The sequence below is a fragment of the Euprymna scolopes genome, chromosome 12 (assembly GCF_053919585.1).
Source record: "Euprymna scolopes isolate OS-2025 chromosome 12, ASM5391958v1, whole genome shotgun sequence".
Lineage (NCBI taxonomy): Eukaryota > Metazoa > Mollusca > Cephalopoda > Sepiida > Sepiolidae > Euprymna > Euprymna scolopes.
The window spans coordinates 89,428,884-89,453,128 of record NC_136493.1 but is presented as its reverse complement, the minus strand read 5'-3'; the positions used below and the strand labels follow the sequence as shown (position 1 = coordinate 89,453,128).

General features: G+C 29.2%; 1 protein-coding gene across 2 annotated transcripts in view; it reads right to left on the bottom strand.

Annotated features, from left to right (window-relative positions):
* Positions 1–2,953: 2,953 nt before the first annotated feature.
* The window catches only part of LOC145291411 (uncharacterized), a 44,732-nt gene continuing 23,440 nt past the window's right edge, over positions 2,954–24,245 (bottom strand). For both annotated transcript variants that reach the window (XM_080137218.1, XM_080137217.1), the window contains exons 3-4: positions 10,483–10,614; positions 2,954–3,110 (exon numbers count right to left, since the gene is read on the bottom strand). In XM_080137218.1, coding sequence (XP_079993344.1) covers positions 3,028–3,110; positions 10,483–10,614 — 215 coding nt within the window. In that variant the 3' untranslated portion in view covers positions 2,954–3,027. The remainder of the gene's footprint in view (positions 3,111–10,482; positions 10,615–24,245) is intronic.

Below are 24,245 nucleotides of genomic sequence, written 5' to 3'. Positions count from 1 at the left end.
ATGTAGGTGTCTATTTTCCGCGATTTTGATGTTGGATCGGTGTAGGGCTACTCTATTACTAAGGTTTTTTGTAGCGCCTATGTAGGATTTATCGCATGCTGGACATTTTATTACATAGATTACGTTTTTTGAGGTGCAATCTAGGTTTTTTTTAATTTTGAATGTTTGTATGGGGTTCGCAAATGTGTATGTGTTTCCCTCTAATATTATGTTGCAGACTCCACATCGTTGTTTGTTGCATTTTGTGACTCCTTTTGTTGCGTCTTGATTGAGTTTGGATGAGGTAAGAATGCGTTTTAGGTTTTTGGGTTGGCGTTTGCTTTTTATTATTTTTGTTGTTTTAAGGAAATTGTTTAGTTTGCTGTTTTGGTTAAGTAGGACGAGGTTTTTCGTTATCTCTGTGAAAAGTTCAGGGTTGTTTGTGTTGTGTGTGGAGACGTATGTTAAGATTTGTTCTTTGTTTCGTTCTTTAGGGGTTCTCAAATCTTCTACTGGTATATTTGTCGCAAGTTGGATCCCTTTGTCTATAAGTTGTGATGGGTATTTTCTTTTTCTTAAATTTATTCGTAGTTCCTTGAGTCGGATTTTTCGAAGGTTATTGTCCGTGATTATGGTGCAGATTCTACGTGCTAGGGTGTAGGGAATTGATTTTATGCAGCTTTTAGGGTGGTGACTTTTAAAGTGTAGGTATTGTTGGGTGTATGTATATATATACGTGTATATATATGTAATTATATATATATATATATATATGTATATATATGTATATATATATGTATATATATGTATGTATAAATATATGTATATATATGTATATATATGTATGTATATACATATGTATATATATGTGTATATACATATATGTATATATATATGCATATATATATATGTATGTATATATGTATATATATATATATGTATGTATATATGTATATATACATGTATATATATATATGTATATATATATATACATATATATATATATATATATATATATATATATATATATATATATATATATATATATATATATATATATATATATTAGGTATTGTGTTCCTCTTTTCTCTATTAGGCATACTTTATGTTCCTTGGAAAGCAGTCTGTGATTATGCACGTCCACCGCCAAATGAAATTAGTAAATTAGCGTTAGAGATCATTTTCGCCTTCTTGTTTATTTGTTAATTTATAATTTTTTTAAATATAGAATTAAATTATGATTAATGGTTTTTTTTTTTAACTTAGAAAATAACAGAACAAAAATTTACTTTTAAAAATAATAAGAATAGAAGAAAAAACAGATACATGAGGTAATAAAATCAACTCTTCTCTTTTCCATCTCTTACCTGCTTGCTACTCGCATTTGGGACAATTTCCATTCTAGTATAAGTCCTCAACATTATTATTATTATTATTATTATTATTATTATTATTATTATTATTATTATTATTATTATTATTCATCCTTATCATCATACTCATTATAGACGAACAGGAAACAAGAAGTAAAAAAAATAAAATGTTCCGGAAATTGCCGAAGCACTTTACAAAAAACAAAAGCAGAGATTGTAAAGTGAAGGGGGTCAACTGGTCTCTGAATTCATGACGAAGTCGAGAGCATGGGTCGAAACTTCTTTTTCTAGCAAGAGAGAAAAAAAAAGCATCTGCAAATAGTGATGACTCAGAAACAATTACAACCATTTAAAATAATAATTTTTATAAACCAGAAAAGGATCCTTTTTTGTGTGCTATATATATATATATATATATATATATATATATATATATATATATATATATATACATATATATATATATATTGTGAATTAGTCCACAGGGCAAATTATTTCTCACAATATATAATAATTAATAGAGGATTGATTCTATAACAATACAGACGCAATTTGCATAAATTAAAATATCATGTTTATGCATATTGTACAATCAGACAAAACCAGGCTGCCAGCTAGTACACACACACATATATATATATATATATATATATATATATATATATATATATATATATATATATATATATATATATATGATAATAAGAGGTTATAAATATATATATTGTAAGAATAACACTCACGAGAACACTAGTCCGAGTAATTCAAAGAATACAAATTATCAATCCTCATCTCAAAAGTTATAAAATTTAATCAGAAAGGATTGTTGAAAGTCATGAAATAGTCAGACGAAATGATATCCAATATCTTTCTTTTTTTACTCTTTTTTTTTTTACTCTTTTTCAACCCAAACAAGCCATATTGACACTTGAAACGCAAGGAGCTACTTTTAGGGATCATATGTAACAGTGGACTGTGGGGAGTCGGGCAGCAAGGTCTCTGTGCACATTATTTTTCATGTTCTGCAAGTTAGTATAGTCAGAAAAACAAGCAAACATTCCAAACATAAGTAGTCCGAGAGAAGAAACTATTAAAATAAAAAAAACTTTCTGGCATCTAAGGACCTTTACGGTGAAGGGGTGGAATTTTATTTCTTGTAAGGTTAGTCGGGAACATGTACATCGAGGTGGCACAAGTGCTATGAGATCATCAGAGCATATTTCATTAAAATACTTGCAAAACAGGGGTGCAACACTAGGGTGATGGGACAGAGGTTAGAGCTTAGCCAATAATGTGGAACCTATTAGATTTGGGATTCCTCTTTGGCCTCTTTCTGAGAGTGAGAGACTAGTGGTAGATGCACCAGCTCAGAAGTGGCAGCAATATTCCATGCATGAGCGAATTGTGGCTTTGTAAAGGTATAGGATACTCTTTGGTGTGACTAATTTTCTAGCACGGTAGAGGGAACCTACCTTCTTTGCAGCAGCCTTGGCAATGTCCTCAATGCATTTGTTCCAATGACTTTCCATCTTGAGAAGTAAAGAGTGTCATGTTGTCGGTTATATCATATATTTCAGAGAAAATAAAAAGAAAACACATAGTTATAGTAGAGATGGTTTGCTTTATTTCATTTTAATTTTTATTTTTTAAATGATAAAATTATAAAACGTGTAAATCATCGCCTTTTGTATCCATCGGTTGAATTTGTAACATAATTCCCCAAAGAGAATGAACAAGGTGGCTGCTGGTCTTCCACAACTGAAAAAAAAATACAGATGTTTAAATTAAAGATAAAATCTTCATAATCTTTTCAATCAACTTTACTATAAGCTAACACCTTTTAACATAAAGGTGTTAGATAAAAGTATTTTCAACCAATAGAAAGTGTTCCACCCTCTAAAAGTAATACCTATATGCGAAAGCCGGTGTGAAATTCAAAACAAACAGCCAAAACTTTTTAGACTCCACCTCAGCAAACTAAACAAAAATGAACCCCAGGAAGCTGACTCAACACCCTATAGCCGGATGACAAGGCAAAAGAACTCAATGACTCAATGATAGTTAGTATCTTGTGACTCTTATAATATTTCAATAGTATTCCAAAAAGTAACACCTACATGCGAAAGTAATAAGCCAGTGTAAAATTAGAAATTCTTATAAAGCAAAGAGACAAAAAGCCAATGATATCATTAAAATAAGTGAGTTTTTGTGCTTCATAATCTATTTTTCTACATAACCACCACCATTCTCAATGCATTTTTGTTGCCAGTAATGAACGATGGCTGTGCATGGGCGTATGGAGCACATTTGTCATATGAAGGTCATTCTAAAAGTAAATCCTCCTTTTTAACTCAAAAGTTAAAGAGCTATGAAGACAAGAGTAATACTATTGAAACAAGTGATCTTTTCTGCTCCAGAACTTAGTTTTCTACATAGTCACGACCATTCTCAATGCACTTTTGCTTGGAATTCAATGACATATCTCTGCTTTTGACGCACATAGCTTTTAGAATCTGTTCTACATTCGTATATATAGGCCACTGAACAAAATACTAATCAACATTCTATATTGTAAACATCCAACACATGCAATGCGTGTGAAAATGCAGTTATTTCTATGTAGAAAATAGAGAAATTATTTTACCTGTCTCAATTTCTGTTATAATGTATGACGTCATCCCACTCATCCTTTCGAGGTCAAGTGGTTAATGACATGGACTGAGAACCAAAGGAATTTGCACGGCTGAATTCTAATGATGATGATGATGATGGTTTGATGTTGTTTTAAACAGAAATGTCTATGGGATTTTGTCAGAAAGAGAAAAAAAGAAATAATTGTTTTTATCTCATTGTCATTATATATCTTAACATGAAAGGTTGTTTTTAAAAACCTCTGTTGGGAGGTTGAAGAGATCCAGAGATTCTTGTCTGATTAAGGCTGACAGCTTCGAATGGGGGTCAAGGGTAAAGGTCGCCGCCAACCATTGTTCGACCTGGGGTGACTAATCATCTCTAATTTGATTATAAGTTAACACCCCAGTGCAAATGACGGTTAAAATTTGGTAGAGATAAGTTCGAGAGGAGTAGAAATTAGGGGAACAGAGAGAGGGAGGAAATTCAAAAGAAAGAAAAGAAAAAGGGAGTACAAATTAATAGGATAAAAAAAGAGAGGGAGAGGAAAAGAAAAAGAAAGAATAACTTCAAAAAGGCAGAGGGAGGAATTACTGATTTGATAAAAACGAGACACTTGGCTAATCGGCGTCTTCTTTTCACTCTGGCAGCTGATCCCTTCCCGTGGACTGACGGTAGATGAAGAACGGAGAACTTGGTAAAGCAAAGAAAACTGCCAGCCCCCTAAGTTGCATGACTAGGCCAGTGTGTAACTATTATTTGTAAAGTCTAAGACAATAATCAATTCTATGTTAAGAAAAACCAATTAAGTTTTGACTTTCTTTTCTTTAATTGGAAACGCCATTGTGAATGCAATATATTTCTCCAATAACCCAGGTGACGTTTGAAAGCTGATTTGAAAGTGGAACCGGGGAGCGATCGATGACGACGAAGACAAATTCGACCACTAGACGAAAACACGGTTGATGCCACAGGTATCGGCTACAGGTGCATCTCAACCACGAGTCTATGCACCTGAGCTACCCTGTAGGAGTTACAATAGTACTGGGAATTGGTACATACTACAAGAGATGTCTTCAGTTTGAGAGCAGGGAGAAAAGAGAGATAATTACCGTGTATTTAACCTTTTATAAACTCGTTTACATGACTGAGAGCTGACTTCTGATTGGACAAGCCAGAAAGGAAGTCTATTCAAAAGCTCGAGCCGTAAGAATTCACTCCTGCTGATGTTCCTTGCAATTCTGTCTGCTACAAACTTCTCCTTAATTTTAATGTGGCTACATGAATCTGCTATTCAAAGGAGCGTCAAATTTTTTTTATTATTATAGTTAGACTTCTTAAAGGCGCAAACGCAATTAGTTTTGCAAAGACTTTTTTTTTATTTACAAGGCAGTCACCATTTATCAAGGTCCAAAGGCCACTCAGAGATAAGAGTTAAATGAGTGTATGACGATCACCAGGACAAAGGTATAGTACTCGTTAGTGGTGGAAATTGGGTATTAATTGATTATTTAAGGGGACGGCTCAACAAAAACTTATTTACATTGGAGTTGAAGCCGACCATGTTGTGTCAGCTGGAAAGCAGGGTAGTAGAATAGAGTTTTACATGATAAAGCTTTGTTCATGGAATTTGTGTTTAGATTTAGGTATGGCTAAGGAGTAGGGGGAAATTGTTGATAGTAGTTGTAACTAGACGAGTGTTTTTTTTGTGAAGGTTTGACAAGGGGCGACCATAGATTGAAGCTCTGGCAAGCTGTATATTATTGTTTAATTTGATATATTATCTTTTGTCTCTCTTTTGTTTGTCTTCTGTATTTTATTTTTTCTGTATTTTTTCAGCATTTATCCAACTTTGACAAGTAAAAAGTGAACCAGTCACTTGCCGCATCACTTTACCATTGTGCAGTTATTTCTTGTTTTAATGAATGATGCCAGTTTTAGTGTGCACGGTTATTCCCAACTTTGTTTCCATGGATGACGTCATCTACCCTGCAGGAGGATAAAATAACATAAGATCTACAAATATTTCTGAATTTTTTAGATGAGGATTGATAATTATCATGTTGAAATTTTTATTTGGATTATTCAAACTTCTGTTCTCATCTTGAGTGTTATTTTCATAATGCTGACCACATATGGAGGAAAAAGAGAAACCATCTACGTTTATGGAGCGGAAGTAAAAATTATGTCTTGTTTAGTGCCGGTGAAAATGAACTCTAACTCTAAAAAAAACGTTTACATGTGTTTTTGATATAGATGTACATAAGAATACTTTGATAAATATGTTTTAACTTAAATAGGAATGGTATAATAAAATTGTGGGGTCTGCATTCGCGCCTGGCCTCCATGGAATGGAAATAGGCACAAACTTTAATAAATACTTTTCATATCTATCTGCGTAAGTATACTTTGATAATTATGTTTCAGTTTGAAGAAATATGGTATAATAAAATTATGGGGTGTTCATTCGTGCCTGACCTCCATAGAATGGGAATATATCACAAAGTTTAACAAGGTTTTTTAATATATATCCACAGAATATTGTGATAAGTGTTTCAGTGTGAACAGCTATGGTATAATAAATTATGGGGGTTATCTATGATTTTTACTTTCATCATATTTAGCTTTGGTTTTGATACCCCCGAATTCGAAGATATCTCTTTACAACCCTTCCTTTTCATAACCTATCATACTTTAATAAATCAGAGTCCATTTTCTGTAGGCTGTTTTTGAACCCAGTATTTTGCTAGTATATATATATATATATATATATATATATATATATATATAGTAATGTGTAGTCATAATTAATTTTAATTTGCAAGTGACACTCTGCTGGAAGTTGAAGATTCAATCTTTAATGTGGGCGATATTCAGAATACAATTGCAAATTACTTAAAACTCCTAGCAGAGAACGAGAGCATGTTACCCCCATGGATTAAATAAAAGGTTTCATTTGAAATTACATGCAGAACCCAGATTCGACACAAAGATTCCCTAGTTTGACAAGACTCACCTGAAGACACCTGAAGACACACCTCTAACATTAGGGGTCTACGTTCCAACCTTCCAGATGTTGAAACCCAATTTCAGGAGACAAAACCGGACTTATTGTTCCTAAGCGAAACTGGCATAGGGCCGACCACTTCCCTAGATGAGTTCATAATTAATGGATACTCTAACTTAACATCTAAATCTGATGCCCAAGATCGCCATGGGCATGGAATATGTGCCTACATTAAAGATGGCTTTCCGTGTGGTAGGGATATCTCCAGAGAAGACCCTGATTTACCTTATATGTGCTTCCGGGTTACACTTACTTACACCATTGCATTTATATTTACCTTCTATCGCCCCCACAACAGCGGATTTACTCTCTTTAAGAGCATATCTGAGAAAATTGACCACATCCTGTCTGTTCATCCTTCGGCTAACATTCACATTTGCAGTGACTTTAATGTCCACAGTGTGGAATGGCTGACCCATTCAAACAAGACAGAGGATGAGAGGAGGTTCTCTCATGATTTCTCCATTGCCTATGACCTCACTCAGATTGTTCCTGAACCCACCCGTGTGCCCGATACTACCGGTCAGTATGCAAGCTTTCTAGACCTTTTTCTCACAACTTCCCCTGAGCTATGTTCATGTTCCGTTCTATCTCCTCTGGAATCTTCCGACCACTCTGTTGTATCAGTTAAAATAAAAATGAAATGCAACAAGTCTTCAGACGTACCTTTCCAGTATACCGATACTCTATGGCTGACTGGGATAGCTTCCGTACATTTATATCTGATCTACATCTTCATTCCATTTTTAAAAAGTCCTCTATAGTATCAGATCTGACTGAATGTTTAATTCTAGGTATACACCGATTCATACCATCCAAAAAATTCCAACAAAAACCTAACAGCCAGCCATGGTTCTCCCCAGAATGTGCTGCTGCCATCATGCACAGAAATCACTTTTCCCATTGCTACCAATGTAATAGATGTACTGAGACTAAAGCTGCTTTATGGACTGCCAGTAACCATTGTAAAAGAGTAATAAAAAATGCAAAAGAGCTGTATGCTCAGTCCGTTAAATCCAAAGTAGCTGAGCAGAGGTTTGGTTCCCACCAGTTTTGGCAAATAGCAAACAGGATCCTGAACAGGTGTGCATTCTATCCCAACTATCATCAATGGACCTGAGGTCATCTCGTCAGCATCAGACAAAGCCAAACTATTTTCCAAGAACTTTGCAGCTAATTCTACCCTATGCGACCAAGGCTATCAACTCCCTGTATTTCCTCCTATAACAGACAACACGCTATGCAACATACCAATATCTGTGCCTGAGGTCGCCAAACTAATCAAGAACCTTGATTCCAGTAAAGCAACTGGCCCTGACGTCATTCCAATTATAGTGTTGAAAAAGCTTCAACCAGAACTTGCCCCCATATTACAAAACTGTTTAAGCATTATCTTAAGGAGAATTGCTTCTCAACACCTTGGAAAACCTCATCAGTATGCACTATATTTAAGAATTCAGGTGATAAGTCATCTCCTTCTTAATACAGACCAATAAGTCTCCTGTGTGTCATGAGTAAGTTGCTGGAATCTATATTAAATAAAGAAGTAGTCAACCACCTCAACAGAAATAACCTCCTTAGTGACATGCAATATGGCTTCCGTTCTGCTAGATAAACAGCAGATGTGCTAACGGTTATATCTCATAGGATTAGAGAACCTCTCGACAAAGGCTTCCTTTCTAGGGCAATTGATAAGGTATGGCACAAAGGCCTATTTCACAAGATTTCCAGCTACGGTATAACTGGAAATGTTTTCTCAATTATTAAATCATTTCTCTCTGATAGGCGTATAAGAGTAGTGGTTGATGGGCAGAAATCAGAGGCCCACAGTATTAATGCTGGAGTCCCTCAAGGATCCATCCTAGACCCAACTCTCTTCCTGATCTACATCAATGATCTCCGAAAACACATATTTAAATCATTCGTCGACATCTATGCTGATGACAGGACCATCTATGGCAACACATCAAAGGCCATAAATGACAAAGTTCTCTCTAATTCTCTCTCCTCTGATCTTGAGTGCGTTGTGCAATGGAGGAAGAGGTGGCTGGTTACTTTTAATGCATCTAAAACCAAGCTTCTATCTTTACATCACCAACGCTCTGATCCCTATCTGTCATCAATTGAAATGGATGGCTCTCGTCTTGGGAGGGCTCCATGTTTTTACAAGCTTCTGGGATTGACCTTTACTCCTGATTTGAAATGGAACAAATACATCAAATCTGTTGCCAAGGTCACTGGAAAAATGGTGGGATCCTTCTACCGCTCCAGTAGATCTCATCGCTGATGCACTTCTCTATCTATATAAAAGTGAAGTACGTCCAAGGATGGAGTACTGCTGCCATATCTAGGCAGAAGCTGCTAAAAACAGCCTATCCTGCCTTGACAGAGTACAAAATTGACTTCGTAGTCTAGTGGGGGGATGCCCTTTTCTCATCCCTGCAACCTCTCTCCCACATAAGGGACGTTGCAAGCCTGTCGTTGCTTTATCGTTATTTCCATGAGAAGTGCTCGTCTGAGCTCCAATCTCTGGTCCCTCCTCACCATTCATGAACAACACCCGTCTAGCTAAAACCACTGTCACTAATTTTCCCCACTCTTTATCTGTGCCTAATTCAAAACGCAGATTCCATGAACAAAGCTTCTTTCTTAGAACTGCACGCCTGGGGAACTCTCTTCTGTTTGTCTGTTTCCCACCTGACTACAACTTGGATGTCTTCAAGTCAAACATAAACAAGTTCCTGATGATTCGCCCTCTTAAGTAAGACACTTTATCAGATCTCCATTATTAGCAATTACTACGATATTATACCATTGATTACTGTACACGCAATAACCCTTAGTGGCCTCTGGGTCTTGATGAGAAGTTGTGACTTCCTTGGAAAAAAAAAAGAAGATCAGAGGTTTCATCAGCCGGAACGTTGTATTAATAACACCAAAGATGTGAATAGTAATAATGCCAATAATACGCAAAGTTTATACAGAATGTTGAAACAAAATCCGTTTGCTGATATATACAGTGACATTATCGCGAAAACAAGTGACTCATTTTGTGCCCAACACATAATGTTTCTTACCACTGATTGCCAGATTTGAAGCCACTCTCTTCTAGGGCATGATTGAGGCCAAAATCAACAAGCACACCCACCACACGGTCGACTCTCTGAAGGCTGCTATTGTGGATGCGTTCATCGCTACAGTAAGGTTGTCAAAGCATGTGACTCTTTCACAGTTGTTAAATGAACTGTCGGTTCTCTGCATATGGAGCTTTTGTCTTTGTTACCTTTTTTGTTGTCTTTTTGTCCAGTGTCAGATTTTGTTGTAACACACTGTATACATTTAATGCCATTAAACAACAATAAAAAACACAAGAATTAAAATATGTATTATATATGTTTGCAAGTATAAACAGAGTAATTTGTTGATACATACCACTTATAATGAAGTAACAACTTCCTGATGAGACAATATGACAATCCAGTCGATGTTTTCCATAGCAGTTGCATGTTAAGCAAGACGTTTGGAATGTTGAATAATAATTTCCAATATTACACAGAGTAATATCTGAAATATTACATATTTTAATTTTAATTAAAAGATATATTGTAATATTGTGTCCGCTTATGGTATTGAATGCATTAAATAATTGACATTTTATTTGTTATCTAACAATTGTTATATTGTAAAACATTATGATATTGAGTGCATTAAATAATTGACATTTTATTTGTTATCTAACAATTGTTATATTGTAAAACATTATGATATTGAGTGCATTAAATAATTGACATTTTATTTGTTATCTTACAATTGTTATATTGTAATCCCTTATGGAATTGAGTGCATTAAATAATTGAGATTGTATTTGCTATCTAACAATTGTTATAGTGTAACACCTCATAATATTGATTGCATTAAATAATTGACATTTTATTTGTTATCTAACAATTGTTATATTGTAATCCCTTATGGCATTGAGTACATTACATAATTGACATTTTATTTTTTATCTAACAATTGTTATATTGTAACACCTTATAGTATTGAGTGCATTAAAAAATTGACATTTCATTTGTTATCTAACAATTGTAATATTGACATCCCTTATAGTATTGAGTGCATTAAATAATTGACATTTTATTTGTTATCTAACTATTTTTATATTGTATAACGTATTATGTTATCTAACAATTTTATATTTTAACACCTTATGTTAAATTAAATAATTGACATTTTATTTGTTATCTAACAATTGTTATATTGTAACACTTTATGGTATTGATTGCATTACACTATTGACATTTTATTTGTTATCTAACAATTGTTATATTGTAACACCTTATGGTATTTAGTGCAATAAATAATTGACATTTTATATTTTATCTAACAATCTTACCTTATGGTATTGATTGCTTTAAATAATTGACATTTTATTTGTTATCTAACAATTGTTATATTGTAACACCTCATAATATTGATTGTATTAAATAATTGAATTTTTATTTGTTATTAAACAATTGTTTTCTTGTAACACCTTATGGTATTGCGTGCATTAAATAATTGACATTTTATTTGTTATCTAACAATGGTTATATTGTAACACTGTATGGTATTGATTGCATTAAATAATTGACATTTTATTTGTTATCTAACAATTGTTATACTGTAACACCTTGTAGTATTGATTGCATTAAATAATTGAGATTTTATTTGTTATCTAACAATGGTTATATTGTAACACCTTATGGTATTGATTGCATTAAATAATTGACATTTTATTTGTTATCTGTCAATTCTTATATTGTAACACCTTGTGGTATTGATTGGATTACATAATTGACATTTTATTTGTTATCTAACAATTATATTGTAACACCTTGTGGTATTGATTGCATTAAATAATTGATATTTTATTTCGTATCTAACATTGTTATATTGTAATCGCGGACGGTATTGATTGCATTAAATAATTGACATTTAATTTGTTATCTAACGATTGTTACAGTGTAATACCTTATGGTATTGATTGCAATAAATAATTCCAATTTTATTTGTTATCTAACAATTGTTATATTGTAATCCCTTATGGTATTGAGTGCACTAAATAATTGACATTTTGTTTTTATCTAACAATTTTATATTCTAACACCTTATGGTATTGATTGCATAAAATAACTGACATTTTATATGTTATCTAACAATTGATATATTGTAACACCTTATGGTATTGATTGCATTAAATTCTTGACATTATATTTTTTATCTAACAATTGTTATATTGTACCTCTTTATGTTATTGGTTGCATTAAATAATTGACATTTTATTTCTTATGTAACAATTGTTATATTTTAATCCCTTAAGGTACTGAGTGCATTAAATAATTGACATTTTATTTGTTATCTAACAATTGTTATATTTTAATCCCTTAAGGTACTGAGTGCATTAAATAATTGACATTTTATTTGTTATCTAACAATTGTTATATTGTAACACCTTATGGTACTGAGTGCATAAAATAATTGACATTTTATTTGTTATCTTACAATTGTTATATTGTACAACCTTATGGTATTCAGTGCATTAAATAATTGACATTTCATTTGTTATCTAATAATTGTTATATTGTAATCCCTTATGGTATTGAGTGCATTAAATAATTGACATATTATTTGTTATCTAACCATTGTTATATTGTAACTCTTTATGGTATTGGTTGCATTAAATAATTGACATTTTATTTCTTATCTAACAATTGTTATATTTTAATCCCTTAAGGTACTTAGTGCATACAATAATTGACATTTTATTTGTTATCTACCAATTGTTATATTGTAACACCTCATAATATTGATTGCATTAAATAACTGACATTGTATTTGTTATCTAACAATTGTTATATTGTGACACCTTATGGTATTGATTGCTTTAAATAATTGACATTTCCTTTGTTATCTTAGAATTGTTATATTGTAACACCTAATGGTATTGATTGCATTAAAAAATTGACATTTTATTTGTTATTTAACTATTGTTATATTGTAACTCCTTATGGTATAGATTTCCTTAAATATTTGACATTTCATTTGTTATCTTACAATTGTAATATTGTAACTCCTTATCGTATTGATTGCATTAAATAATAGATATTTTATTTGTTATCTTACAATTGTTATATTGTAAAACCTTATTGTATTGATTGCATTAAATAATTGACATTTTGTTTGTTTTCTAACAATTGTTATATTGTAACACCTTATGGTATTGATTTCATTAAATAATTGACATTTTATGTGTTTCTAACAAATGTTATATTTTAACACCATATGGTATGTATTACATTAAATAATTGACATTTTTATTGTTACATAACAATTTTTATATTGTAACACCTCATGAGATTGATTGCATTAAGAAATTGACATTTTATTTGTCATCTAACAATTGTTATATTGTAACACCTTATGGGATTGAGTGCATTAAATAATTGACATTTTATTTCTTATCTAACAATTGTGTGTATTGTAACACCTTAATGTATTAATTGCATTAAATAATTGAAGTTCTATTGATTTTCAAACAATTGTTATATTGTAACCCCTTATGGTATTGATTGCATTAAATATTTGACATTTTATTTGTTATATAACAATTTTTATATTGTAACACCTCATGAGATTGAGTGCATTAAGAAATTGACATTTTATTTGTTATCTAACAATTGTTATATTTTAATCCCTTATGGTATTGAGTGCATTAAATAATTTACATTTTATTTGTTCCATTACAATTATTATATTGTAACACTTTATGGTATTGATAGCATTTTATAATTGATATTTCATTTGTTATCATACAATTGTTGTATTGTAAGGCCATATAGTATCAATTGCCTTAAATATTTAACACTTAATTTTTTATTTAACAATTGCAATATTGTAACAACATATGGTATTGATTGCATTAATAATTGACATTTTTTTCGTTATATTAGAATTGTTATATTGTAACACCGTCGTATTGATTACATTAAATAATGGACATTTTATTTGTAATGTTACAATTGTTATATTGTAACACCTTATTGTATTGATTGCATTAAATATTTGACATTGTATTTGTGATCTAACATTTGTTACATTGTAACAGCTTATGGTATTCATTGCATTAAATATTTGACATTGTATTTGTTATCTAACAATTGTTATTTTGTTACGCCTTATGATATTGTTTGCATTAAATAATTGACATTTTATTTATTTTCTTACAATTGTTATATTGTAACACCTTATTGTATTGTTTGCATTAAATAATTCACATTTTATTTGTAATCTAGCAATTGTTATATTGTAAAACGTTATGGCATTGAGTGCATTAAGTTATTGACATTTGATTGGTTATCTAAATATATTATATTGTAACACCTTATGTAAATTAGTGCATTAAATAATTCACATTTTATTTGTTATCTAACAATTGTTATATATTATGGTATTGATTGCATTAAATAATTGCTATATTATTGATTATTAATCAATTGTTATATTTTAACACCTTATGGTATTGAGTGCATTAAATAATTGACATTTTATTTGTTATCTGACAATTGTTATATTGTAACACGTCATGATATTGATTGCATTGAATTGTTTACATTTTATTTGTTATCTAACAATTGGTCTATTGTAATCCCTTATTGTATTTAGAGCATAAAATAAATGACATTTTCTTTGTTATCTAACAATTGTTATATTGAAACACATTATGGTATGGATTGCATTAAATAATTGACATTTTATTTGTTATATAACTATTGTTATATTGTAATCCCTAATGGTATTGATTGCATTAAATAATTGAAATTTTAGTTGTCATCTTAAAATTGGTATATAGTGACACCCTTTGGTATTGAGTCCATTAAATAATTGACATTTTATTTCTTCTCTAACAATTGTGTGTATTGTAACACCTTATGGTATGCGTTGCAGCAAATAATTGACATTTTATTGATTTTCTAACAATTTTTATATTGTAACACCATATAGTACTGAGTGCACTAAATAATTGACATTTTATTTGTTATGTAACAATTGTTATATTGTAACACTTTATGGCATTGGTTGCATTGAATAATTGCCATTTTATTTGTTATCTAAACAATGTTATATAGTAACACAATATGGTATATATTACATGAAATAATTTACATTTTTATTGTTATATAAATTTTTTTATATTGTAACACCTCATGATATTGAGTGCATTAAGATGTTGACATTTTATTTGTTATCTAACAATTGTTATATTGTAACACCTTATGATATTGATTGCATTAAATAATTGACATTTTTTTGTGATTTAATAATTGTCATATTGTAACCCCTTATGATATTGAGTGCATTAAATAATTGACATTGTATTCATTATATTATAATTGTTATATTGTAACACATTATATTATTGAGTGCATTAAATAATTGACATTTTATTTGTTATCTAACAATTGTTATATTGCAATCCCTTATGGTATTTATTTCATTAAATAATTGACATTGTATTTGTTATCTAACAATTGTAATAGTGTAACACATTATGATATTGATTGCATTCAATAATTGATATTTTATTTGTAATCTAACAATTGTTACATTTTTATACATTATGGTAGTAATTGCATGATATAATTGACATTTTATTTGTTATCTAACAATTTTTATATTGTAACACATTATGATATTGATTGCATTAAATAATTGACATTTTATTTGTTATCTAACAATTTTTATATTGTAACACCTCATGGTATTCATTGTATTAAATAATTTACATTATATTTGTTATCTATCAATTCTTATATTGTAACACCTTATTATATTGAGTGCATGAAATAATTGACATTGTATTTGTTATATAACAATTGTTATATTGTAACACCTCATGATAATGATTACATTAAATAATTGACATTTTATTTGTTATCTAACAATTGTTATATTGTCACACATTATGGTATTGATTGCATTAAATAATTGACATTGTATTTGTTATCTAAAAATGTTTTTATTGTTACACATTATGATATTGATTGCATTAAATAATTGACATTTTATTTGTTATCTAACAATTGTTATATTGTAACACCTTATGGTATTCATTGCATTCAATAATTGACATTTTATTTGTTATCTATCAATTCTTATATTGTAAGATGTTATGATATTGAGTGCATGAAATAATTGACATTTTATTTTTTATCTAACAATTGTTATATTGTAACACCTCATGATATTGATTGATTAAATAATTGACATTTCATTTGTTATCTTACAATTGTTATATTGTAATCCCTTATTGTATTGAAACAATTAAATAATTGACATTTCATTTGTTATCTAACAATTGTTATATTGTAACACCTTTTTTTTATTGTCATTGATAATTTATTCTAACAAGTGTTATATTTTAACACCTTATGGTATTGATTTCATTAAATAATTGACATTTTATTTTTTATCTAAAATCGTTATATTGTAACACCTTATGGCATTGATTACATTAAATAATTGACATTTTATCTGTTATCTAACAATTGGTGTTTTGTTTCGCCTCAATCTTTTTTTTTTATCTTACAATTTTTATATTGTAACACTTTATTATATTTAGTGCATTAAATAGTTGACATTTTATTTATTATCTGACAATTGTTATATTGTAACACCTTATGGTATTAAGTGCATTAAATAATTCACATTTTATTTGTTATATAACAATTTTTATATTGTAACACCTCATGATATTGATTGCATTAAATAATTGACGTTTTATTTGTTATATAACAATTGTTGTATTGTAATCCCTTATAGTATTGATTGCATTAAATTATTGACATTTTATTTGTTATCTAACAATTGTTATATTGTAACACCTTATGGTATTGATTTCATTAAATAATTGACATTTTATTTGTTATCTAACAATTGTTTTATTGTAACACCTTATGGTATTGAGTGCATTAAATAATTGACATGTTATTTCTTTTCTAACAATTGTGTGTATTGTAACACCTTATAGTATTGAGTGCATTAAAAAATTGACATTTCATTTGTTATCTAACAATTGTTATATTGTAACACCATATAGTACTGACTGAACTAAATAATTGACATTTTAATTGTTATGTAACAATTGTTCTATTGTAAAACATTATGGTATTGATGGCATTGAATAATTGACATTTTATGTGTTATCTAACAATAGTTATATTGTAACACCTAATGGTATTGATTGCATTAAATAATTGACATATTATTTGTTATCTAATAATTGTTATATTGCAACACATTATGGTATGCAGTTTATTTAATACTTGACATTTTATCTGTTATCTAAAAATTGTTGTATTGTAACACATTATGATATTGATTGCATTAAATAATTGACATTTTATTTGTTATCTAGCAATAGTTATATTGTAACACCATATGGTATTGATTGCATTAAATAATTGACATTTTATTTTTTATGTAAATATGTTATATTGTTACACATTTTGTTAATAAGTGCATTAAATAATTGACATTGTATTTGTTATCTAACAATTGTTATATTGTAACACCTTAAGGTATTAATTGCATTAAATTATTTACATTTTATTTGTTATCTTACAAGTTTTATATTGTAAGACCTGATGGTATTGATTGCATTAAATAATTGACATTTTATTTGTAATCTAACAATTGTTATATTGTAACAACTTATGCTATTGATAACATTTAATAGTTGACACTTTATTTGTTATCTAACAATTGTTGTATTGTAACACATTATGGTATTGATTGCAGTCAATAATTGACATTTTGTTTGTTATCTTACAATTGTTTTATTTTAACACCATATTGTGCTGATTACATTAAATAATTGACATTTTAACAGTTTTATATAGCAATTGTTCTTTTGTAACACCTTATTGTATTGAGTACATTAGATAATTGACATTTTTTTTATCTTACAATTGTTATATTGTAACACCTTATGGTATTGATTGCATTTAATAATTGACGTTTTATTTGTTATCTAACAATTGGTTTATTGTAACACCTTATGGTATTGATTGTATTAAATAATTGATATTTTATTTGTTATCTATCAATTGTTATATTGTAACACCTCATGTTATTGATTGCATTAAATAATTTACATTTTATTTGTTATCTAACAATTGTTATATTGTAACACCTTATGGTATTGAGTGCATTAAATAGTTGATATTTTATTTGTTATCTAACAATTGTTATATTGTAACACCTTATGGTATTGAGTGCATTAAATAATTGACATTGTATTTTTTATCGTACAATTGTTAAAATTGCAACAACTTATAGTATTGAGTGCATTAAATAATTGACATTTTATTTGTAATATAGCAATAGTTATATTGTAACATCTGATTATATTGAGTGCATTAAATAATGTATATTTTATGTATTATCTTACAATTGTTATATTGTAATCCCTTATGGTATTGAGTTCATTAAATAATTGACATTTTACTTGTTTTCTAACAATTGTTATAGTGTAACACCTTATGATATTGGGGCCTTTTATGATATTGAGCGCATTAAATAATTTATATTTTTTTTTGTTTTCTAATCATTGTTGTATTCTTAGGATGTAGAGGCATAAATAATTGACATTTTATTTGTTTTCTAACAATTTTAATATTGCGGCCTCTTATGATATTGAGTTCATTGAAAATTGACAGTTGATTTGTTATCTAACACTTGTTATATTGTAGCCTCTTATGATGTTTAGTCCATAAATACTTGACATTTTTTTTATTTACTAATACTGGTACTATTGCGGCCTCTTATGATATTTAGTGCATTAAATAATAGAATTTTTTTTTTGCTTTCTTACAGTTGTATTATTCCGGCCTCTTATGATATTGAATGCATTATATGATGGATATTTGTTTGTTTTCTAACAGTGTTATATTGTGGCACCTTATAATATTGAGTGCATTAAATAATTAATCTTTTGTTTGTTTTCAAACAATTGTTATATTGTGTGCTCTTATGATATTGAGTGTATTAAATAATTGATAGGGATTTGTTTTCTAACCATTGTTGTATTGTGGCCTCTTCTGATTTTGAGGGCATAAATAATTGACTTTTTGTTTGTTACCTAACAATTGTTATATTGTCTCCTCTGATGATATTTAGTGCATTAAATAATTGACTTTAGATTTGTTTTCTAACAATTGTACTATTGTAGCCTCTTGGGATATTGAGTGCATTAAAAATTGACATTTGATTTGTTGCCTAAAAATTGTTATATTTTTACCCATTATGACATTGACTGCATTAAATAATTGGCATTTTATTTGTTATCTAACAATTGTTATATTGTGACCTCTTAGGATATTGACTGCATTATATAATTGACATTTTATTTGTTTTCTAACAGTTGTATTATTCCGGCCTATTAATGATATTGACTGCATTAAATAATTGACATTTTATTTGTTTTCCAGCAATTGTTATATTGTGGCCTCTTATCATATTGAGTGCATTAAATAATTGACATTTTATCTGTTTTCAAACACTTGTTATATTGTGGCCCCCTTTCTGATATTGAAAACATTAAAAAAAAATGAGATTTATTTGTTACTAGCAGGCCGCCTTGCATTTCCCAGTCGGAGAATTCTCTTGAGTATGATATGTTGATTAATGCGGATGTCGTATTTATTATTACGTTATATTATATAGGACCCAATATGTAGTAATGATTTAAAAAGTTAGAAAAAAAAAAGAACTCGTGCGTCACCTCCGAGAATCGAAACCAAATTGTTTTGTTTCTGATTTACTTTTTCCTTTTGCGTTGATTTTCCCCAGCTAATACCCAATTATAAAGTGCTGCATGAATTTGAATACTCTATATATTTCCTTTGTTGTCTGTGGAGCAAAAACTGACAAAGTGGTTTGGTAGGCAAAATATTTTATACAAAACTATATATGCATACATAAATATATATATAGAAAGCAGCTTGTGTTTACTATAAGCTTTTTACGCAAGTGTAAATTATGAAGAATATCGGCATGAATATAATTACACGTAATAGTTAGCTAAAGATGATCATCCCAAAAGAAAACCGAAAAAAAAACTAATAGGGAAATAATTAAAATGAATGTTTAAAAGAATATACAAATTAGCTAGCTTTTTTATAGAAGAATGCAATTCCGTGACCATTATATAAAACAAAGCTGTATTTACTTTTTAAATAAATAGAAGAAATGGTTTTCAATATGAATATCAATACACAAAAAAAATATTTATAAGATTATACATATATATATATATATATATATATATATATATATATATATATATATATATATATATTCTTTTTAGTGCCGCTGTATATATATATATATATATACTAGCATGGGTGCCCGGCGTTGCCCGGGTGTTTGGAGGTGTATGCTGAGCAAAAAAAAGGGGGTAATTTTTTAAACTTTGACCCCTATTATGACCCCTGAAAATTTATTGTTTTGGGCTCAAATCAAGTTATTAAGTTAGATTCATGTCCACGGAAGCTATATCTAAAATTTAAAGTGTGTAGACCCAAAATTGTCGGAGAAGTTTTGTAGAGTTCTCAAAGCTCAAATCGTTGAACTTTGACCCCTTAATCGCCAAATTTCTGGCTAAAAACCGATCACATAGATTTTTCCAAATCTCAGTACCCTGTATATCAAATTTCGAGTCTGTAGACTAAAAATTGACAGAGTTATTTCGTAGGGAAATGTACACAGACACACACACACACACACACTTTAACTTTTATAGATATATAGATTTAAAATTTGAGTCTGACAGAATGACAAAATTATATTGCAAACCGATATATTAAACAAACGAACTTCAAAGAGACAAATGAACACATAAGTAAAAACAATTTGTATTAGAAAACATTTATTATTCCACGTCTTTTTTTTACAGACCTGACGACTGAGGTTCGCTCTTAATAAAAATTGTTTTTTATAGTCTTAATTTTGACTTCCTTTTTCATAAAAAACTAAAAAAAAAATCAAGAAAGAAAAGAAATTTAATTTTATTTTTTCATTAATTTCTTTCTGTGCAAAGCAATTCTTTCAAACTTACTCTGTTTCCAAAATGTTTTTATTTTATTCCCCTCCCCCTTCATTCATTTTCCTCCGCATCCTGGCAAGATTACTGTACACATAGATTCGAAAAAATAGTCAAAAACAAATATATAAATAAATGTTATCAAAGGCAAGATAAGTTACTTTTCTACCTAACTGGATATCTAGCAGTGTCAGAAATTTCGTGAAAATAGTGAATAATTCCACCCCATCTTTCCAAGCTTATAACTCCTCGAAAAATGTAATTCAAGCCCTAATTTTTTTTTTCAATTAAAGGAGTAAGGACCAAGGTTTTATTTAAAAAAAAAACAAAACAAAACAATGTGTTTTTTTTTTTTTTAAAAGGTTTTAAACTTCGGACTTTACAGGTAAATTTCTAAAAAACTGATTTTTTTTTTTGTTTTAAATTTGAATATATTATTTATTGACCTTTTCTCTTCAATTTGTGATATATAAACCTATTAAACATAAATTAATTATTTACTTTTTAATAGACATTTCAAAATGAGAGGCGTAAATTATTCGACCCCCTATCTTTCTAAGCTTATAACTCCTCGAAAAATGTAATTCAAGCCCTAATTTTTTTTTCAATTAAAGGAGCAAGGACCAAGGTTTCATTAAAAAAAAAAAAAAAAAAGACAAAAAGAAAAAATGTATTCTTATAAAATAAGGTTTTAAACTTCGGACTTTACAGGTAAATTTCTAAAAAACTGATTTTTTTTTTTGTTTTAAATTTGAATATATTATTTATTGACCTTTTCTCTTCAATTTGTGATATATAAACCTATTAAACATAAATTAATTATTTACTTTTTAATAGACATTTCAAAATGGGGGGGGCGTGAAAATGGGGGGGGCGTGAAAATGGGGGGGCGTGAATTTAAAAAAAACGTTTGTCTAAAATATTATATTCGGTTTATTGGAAAGAACATAAAATTTCACATTGACCCTGAAAATATCGTAAAAATAGAATCAATAGAAAAATTTTGATAGATTTTTAAAATTTAAAAATTTAAAAATATTGAGTTTAAAAATTGAAAAATATTGAGTTCGGAAAATTCATTACTGTTTTAAAAAAAAAATAAAAATATTTTTATTACTTTTAAAACAACTGTAATAGTTTATTTTGGAAGTATAATCCATAAAGAAAATAAATAACCCACTTTTAACAGAGAAATTACGAGATTTTTATATTGTATTCGCAGTTTCGTGTTAGGGGTGTCAAAAATTCCTACAAAAATTCTGATACTGCTACTGGATATCTTTTTTTGTGTTTTTATTCAATGTAATATATTTATTCAGCTCGAAAAACATACAGTGTTTACCGATGTGTTGGAAAATTCAAGATGGCGTCTCACACCCTCTTTAACACCGTAAGTTTGGGAAAAGGTGTTATAAATAAAAAACTATACAAAATACTATTAAAAACCCGCCGAATATATGTCAACCTATGTCACGGTAACATATATTGAGCGAGTTTTTAACAGTATTTTAACAGGGCACATCGTAAAAAACTGACCCATTAATTTTCCTGAAGTAAAAACTATATAGTTTTTAAACTTTTAAAACTGTACATTATAAAAAGAAAACTGTTCGAGTGATTTTTTTTTTTTTTTTTTTTTTACATGGGTGTCACCACTTATCAAGGCCCAGAGGCCACTCAAGGATAAGGGTTAATAGGTATACATTAGTCATTGTGATTTTAGCATAGTAAACAGTGGGAATTTTGTAACTTGGATTACTTGAAAAAGAAAACTGTTCGAATGATTGAAAATGAAAACAAAATAACAATGTAAATATATTGATAAGAAAAAAACAAAAACAAACGAAGTTTCCGTTTCAGGAACCCGAGTTTAATTTTATGTCGTAATCATTCAACTCGTTAGCGGTTTTATTCAGCGATTAGGGATAACCATACGACATATCTAATTACCAAAGCGATTTTTTTTTAAATTTTTTTTTTTATTAAAACTAAACCTGTTTAGTTTTAATGAACCAATTTTTTTAAAGCCAACACTTTAGTTATTTTGAGAGCGTGCAACTGCACCCGAAAGGTTGATTAGGAAACTCCAAATCCTTTTATGACTCGGAAAAAAAAAAGGGCTTTTTATCGGCTTAAATGATAAACTAATGTTAAATATTAGTATTTGCCATCGATTCTGAAATAAAATGAAATCCTGACATTGTGATCATTTTTGCAGGTGTTATGTGCCAAATATTGAAATAAGAATGTTTAAATTCAATTATTGTAATTTAAGTCTTTAATTTTAAAGTCGATTTTATTTATAAAATATCTTTTTAGAAATCAATCTCAAAAACAATCTGAACAATAAATCTCTTTTGTTATGGCTAAGTTTTTGTCAAGGGTAGAAATTATAATAGACAAGTATTCATCCATGATGACATTTTACCGATTTCCTGGTTTACAGGTATTCTTGCTAAATTTCTTCGAAAGAATTGACATAAACAATACTTCAACTAAATACGTATATTTCATGCAATAATGACTTTTATTTCTTCTGACTTTTCCTAAACTAAACATAAAACATCGGTTAGGGTTAGTTTAACATTCTGTAAAAGTACCTTCCGTTTTTTTTTTGTTTTGTTTTTTTTTTTGTACTTCTGCAGAGAAGGTAAAAAACCGATAAAAACTGGATATATTTTTCGTGTTTTTATTCAATTTAACATGTTTATTCAGCTCGAAAAGAATACAGTGTTTACCGATGTGTTGGAAAATTCAAGATGGCGTCTCACACATTCTTTAACACCGTAAGTTTGGGAAAAGGTGTTATAAATAAAAAACTATACAAAATACTATTAAAAACCCGCCGAATATATGTCAACCTATGTCACGGTAACATATATTGAGCGAGTTTTTAACAGTATTTTAACCGGTTTTTTATTTATTACACCTTTTTCCAAACTTACCGTGTTAAAGAGAGAATCGGCCGCCATCTTGAATTTTCCAATACATCGGTAAACACTGTATGCTTTTCGAGCTGATTAAACATGTTAAATTGAATAAAAACACGAAA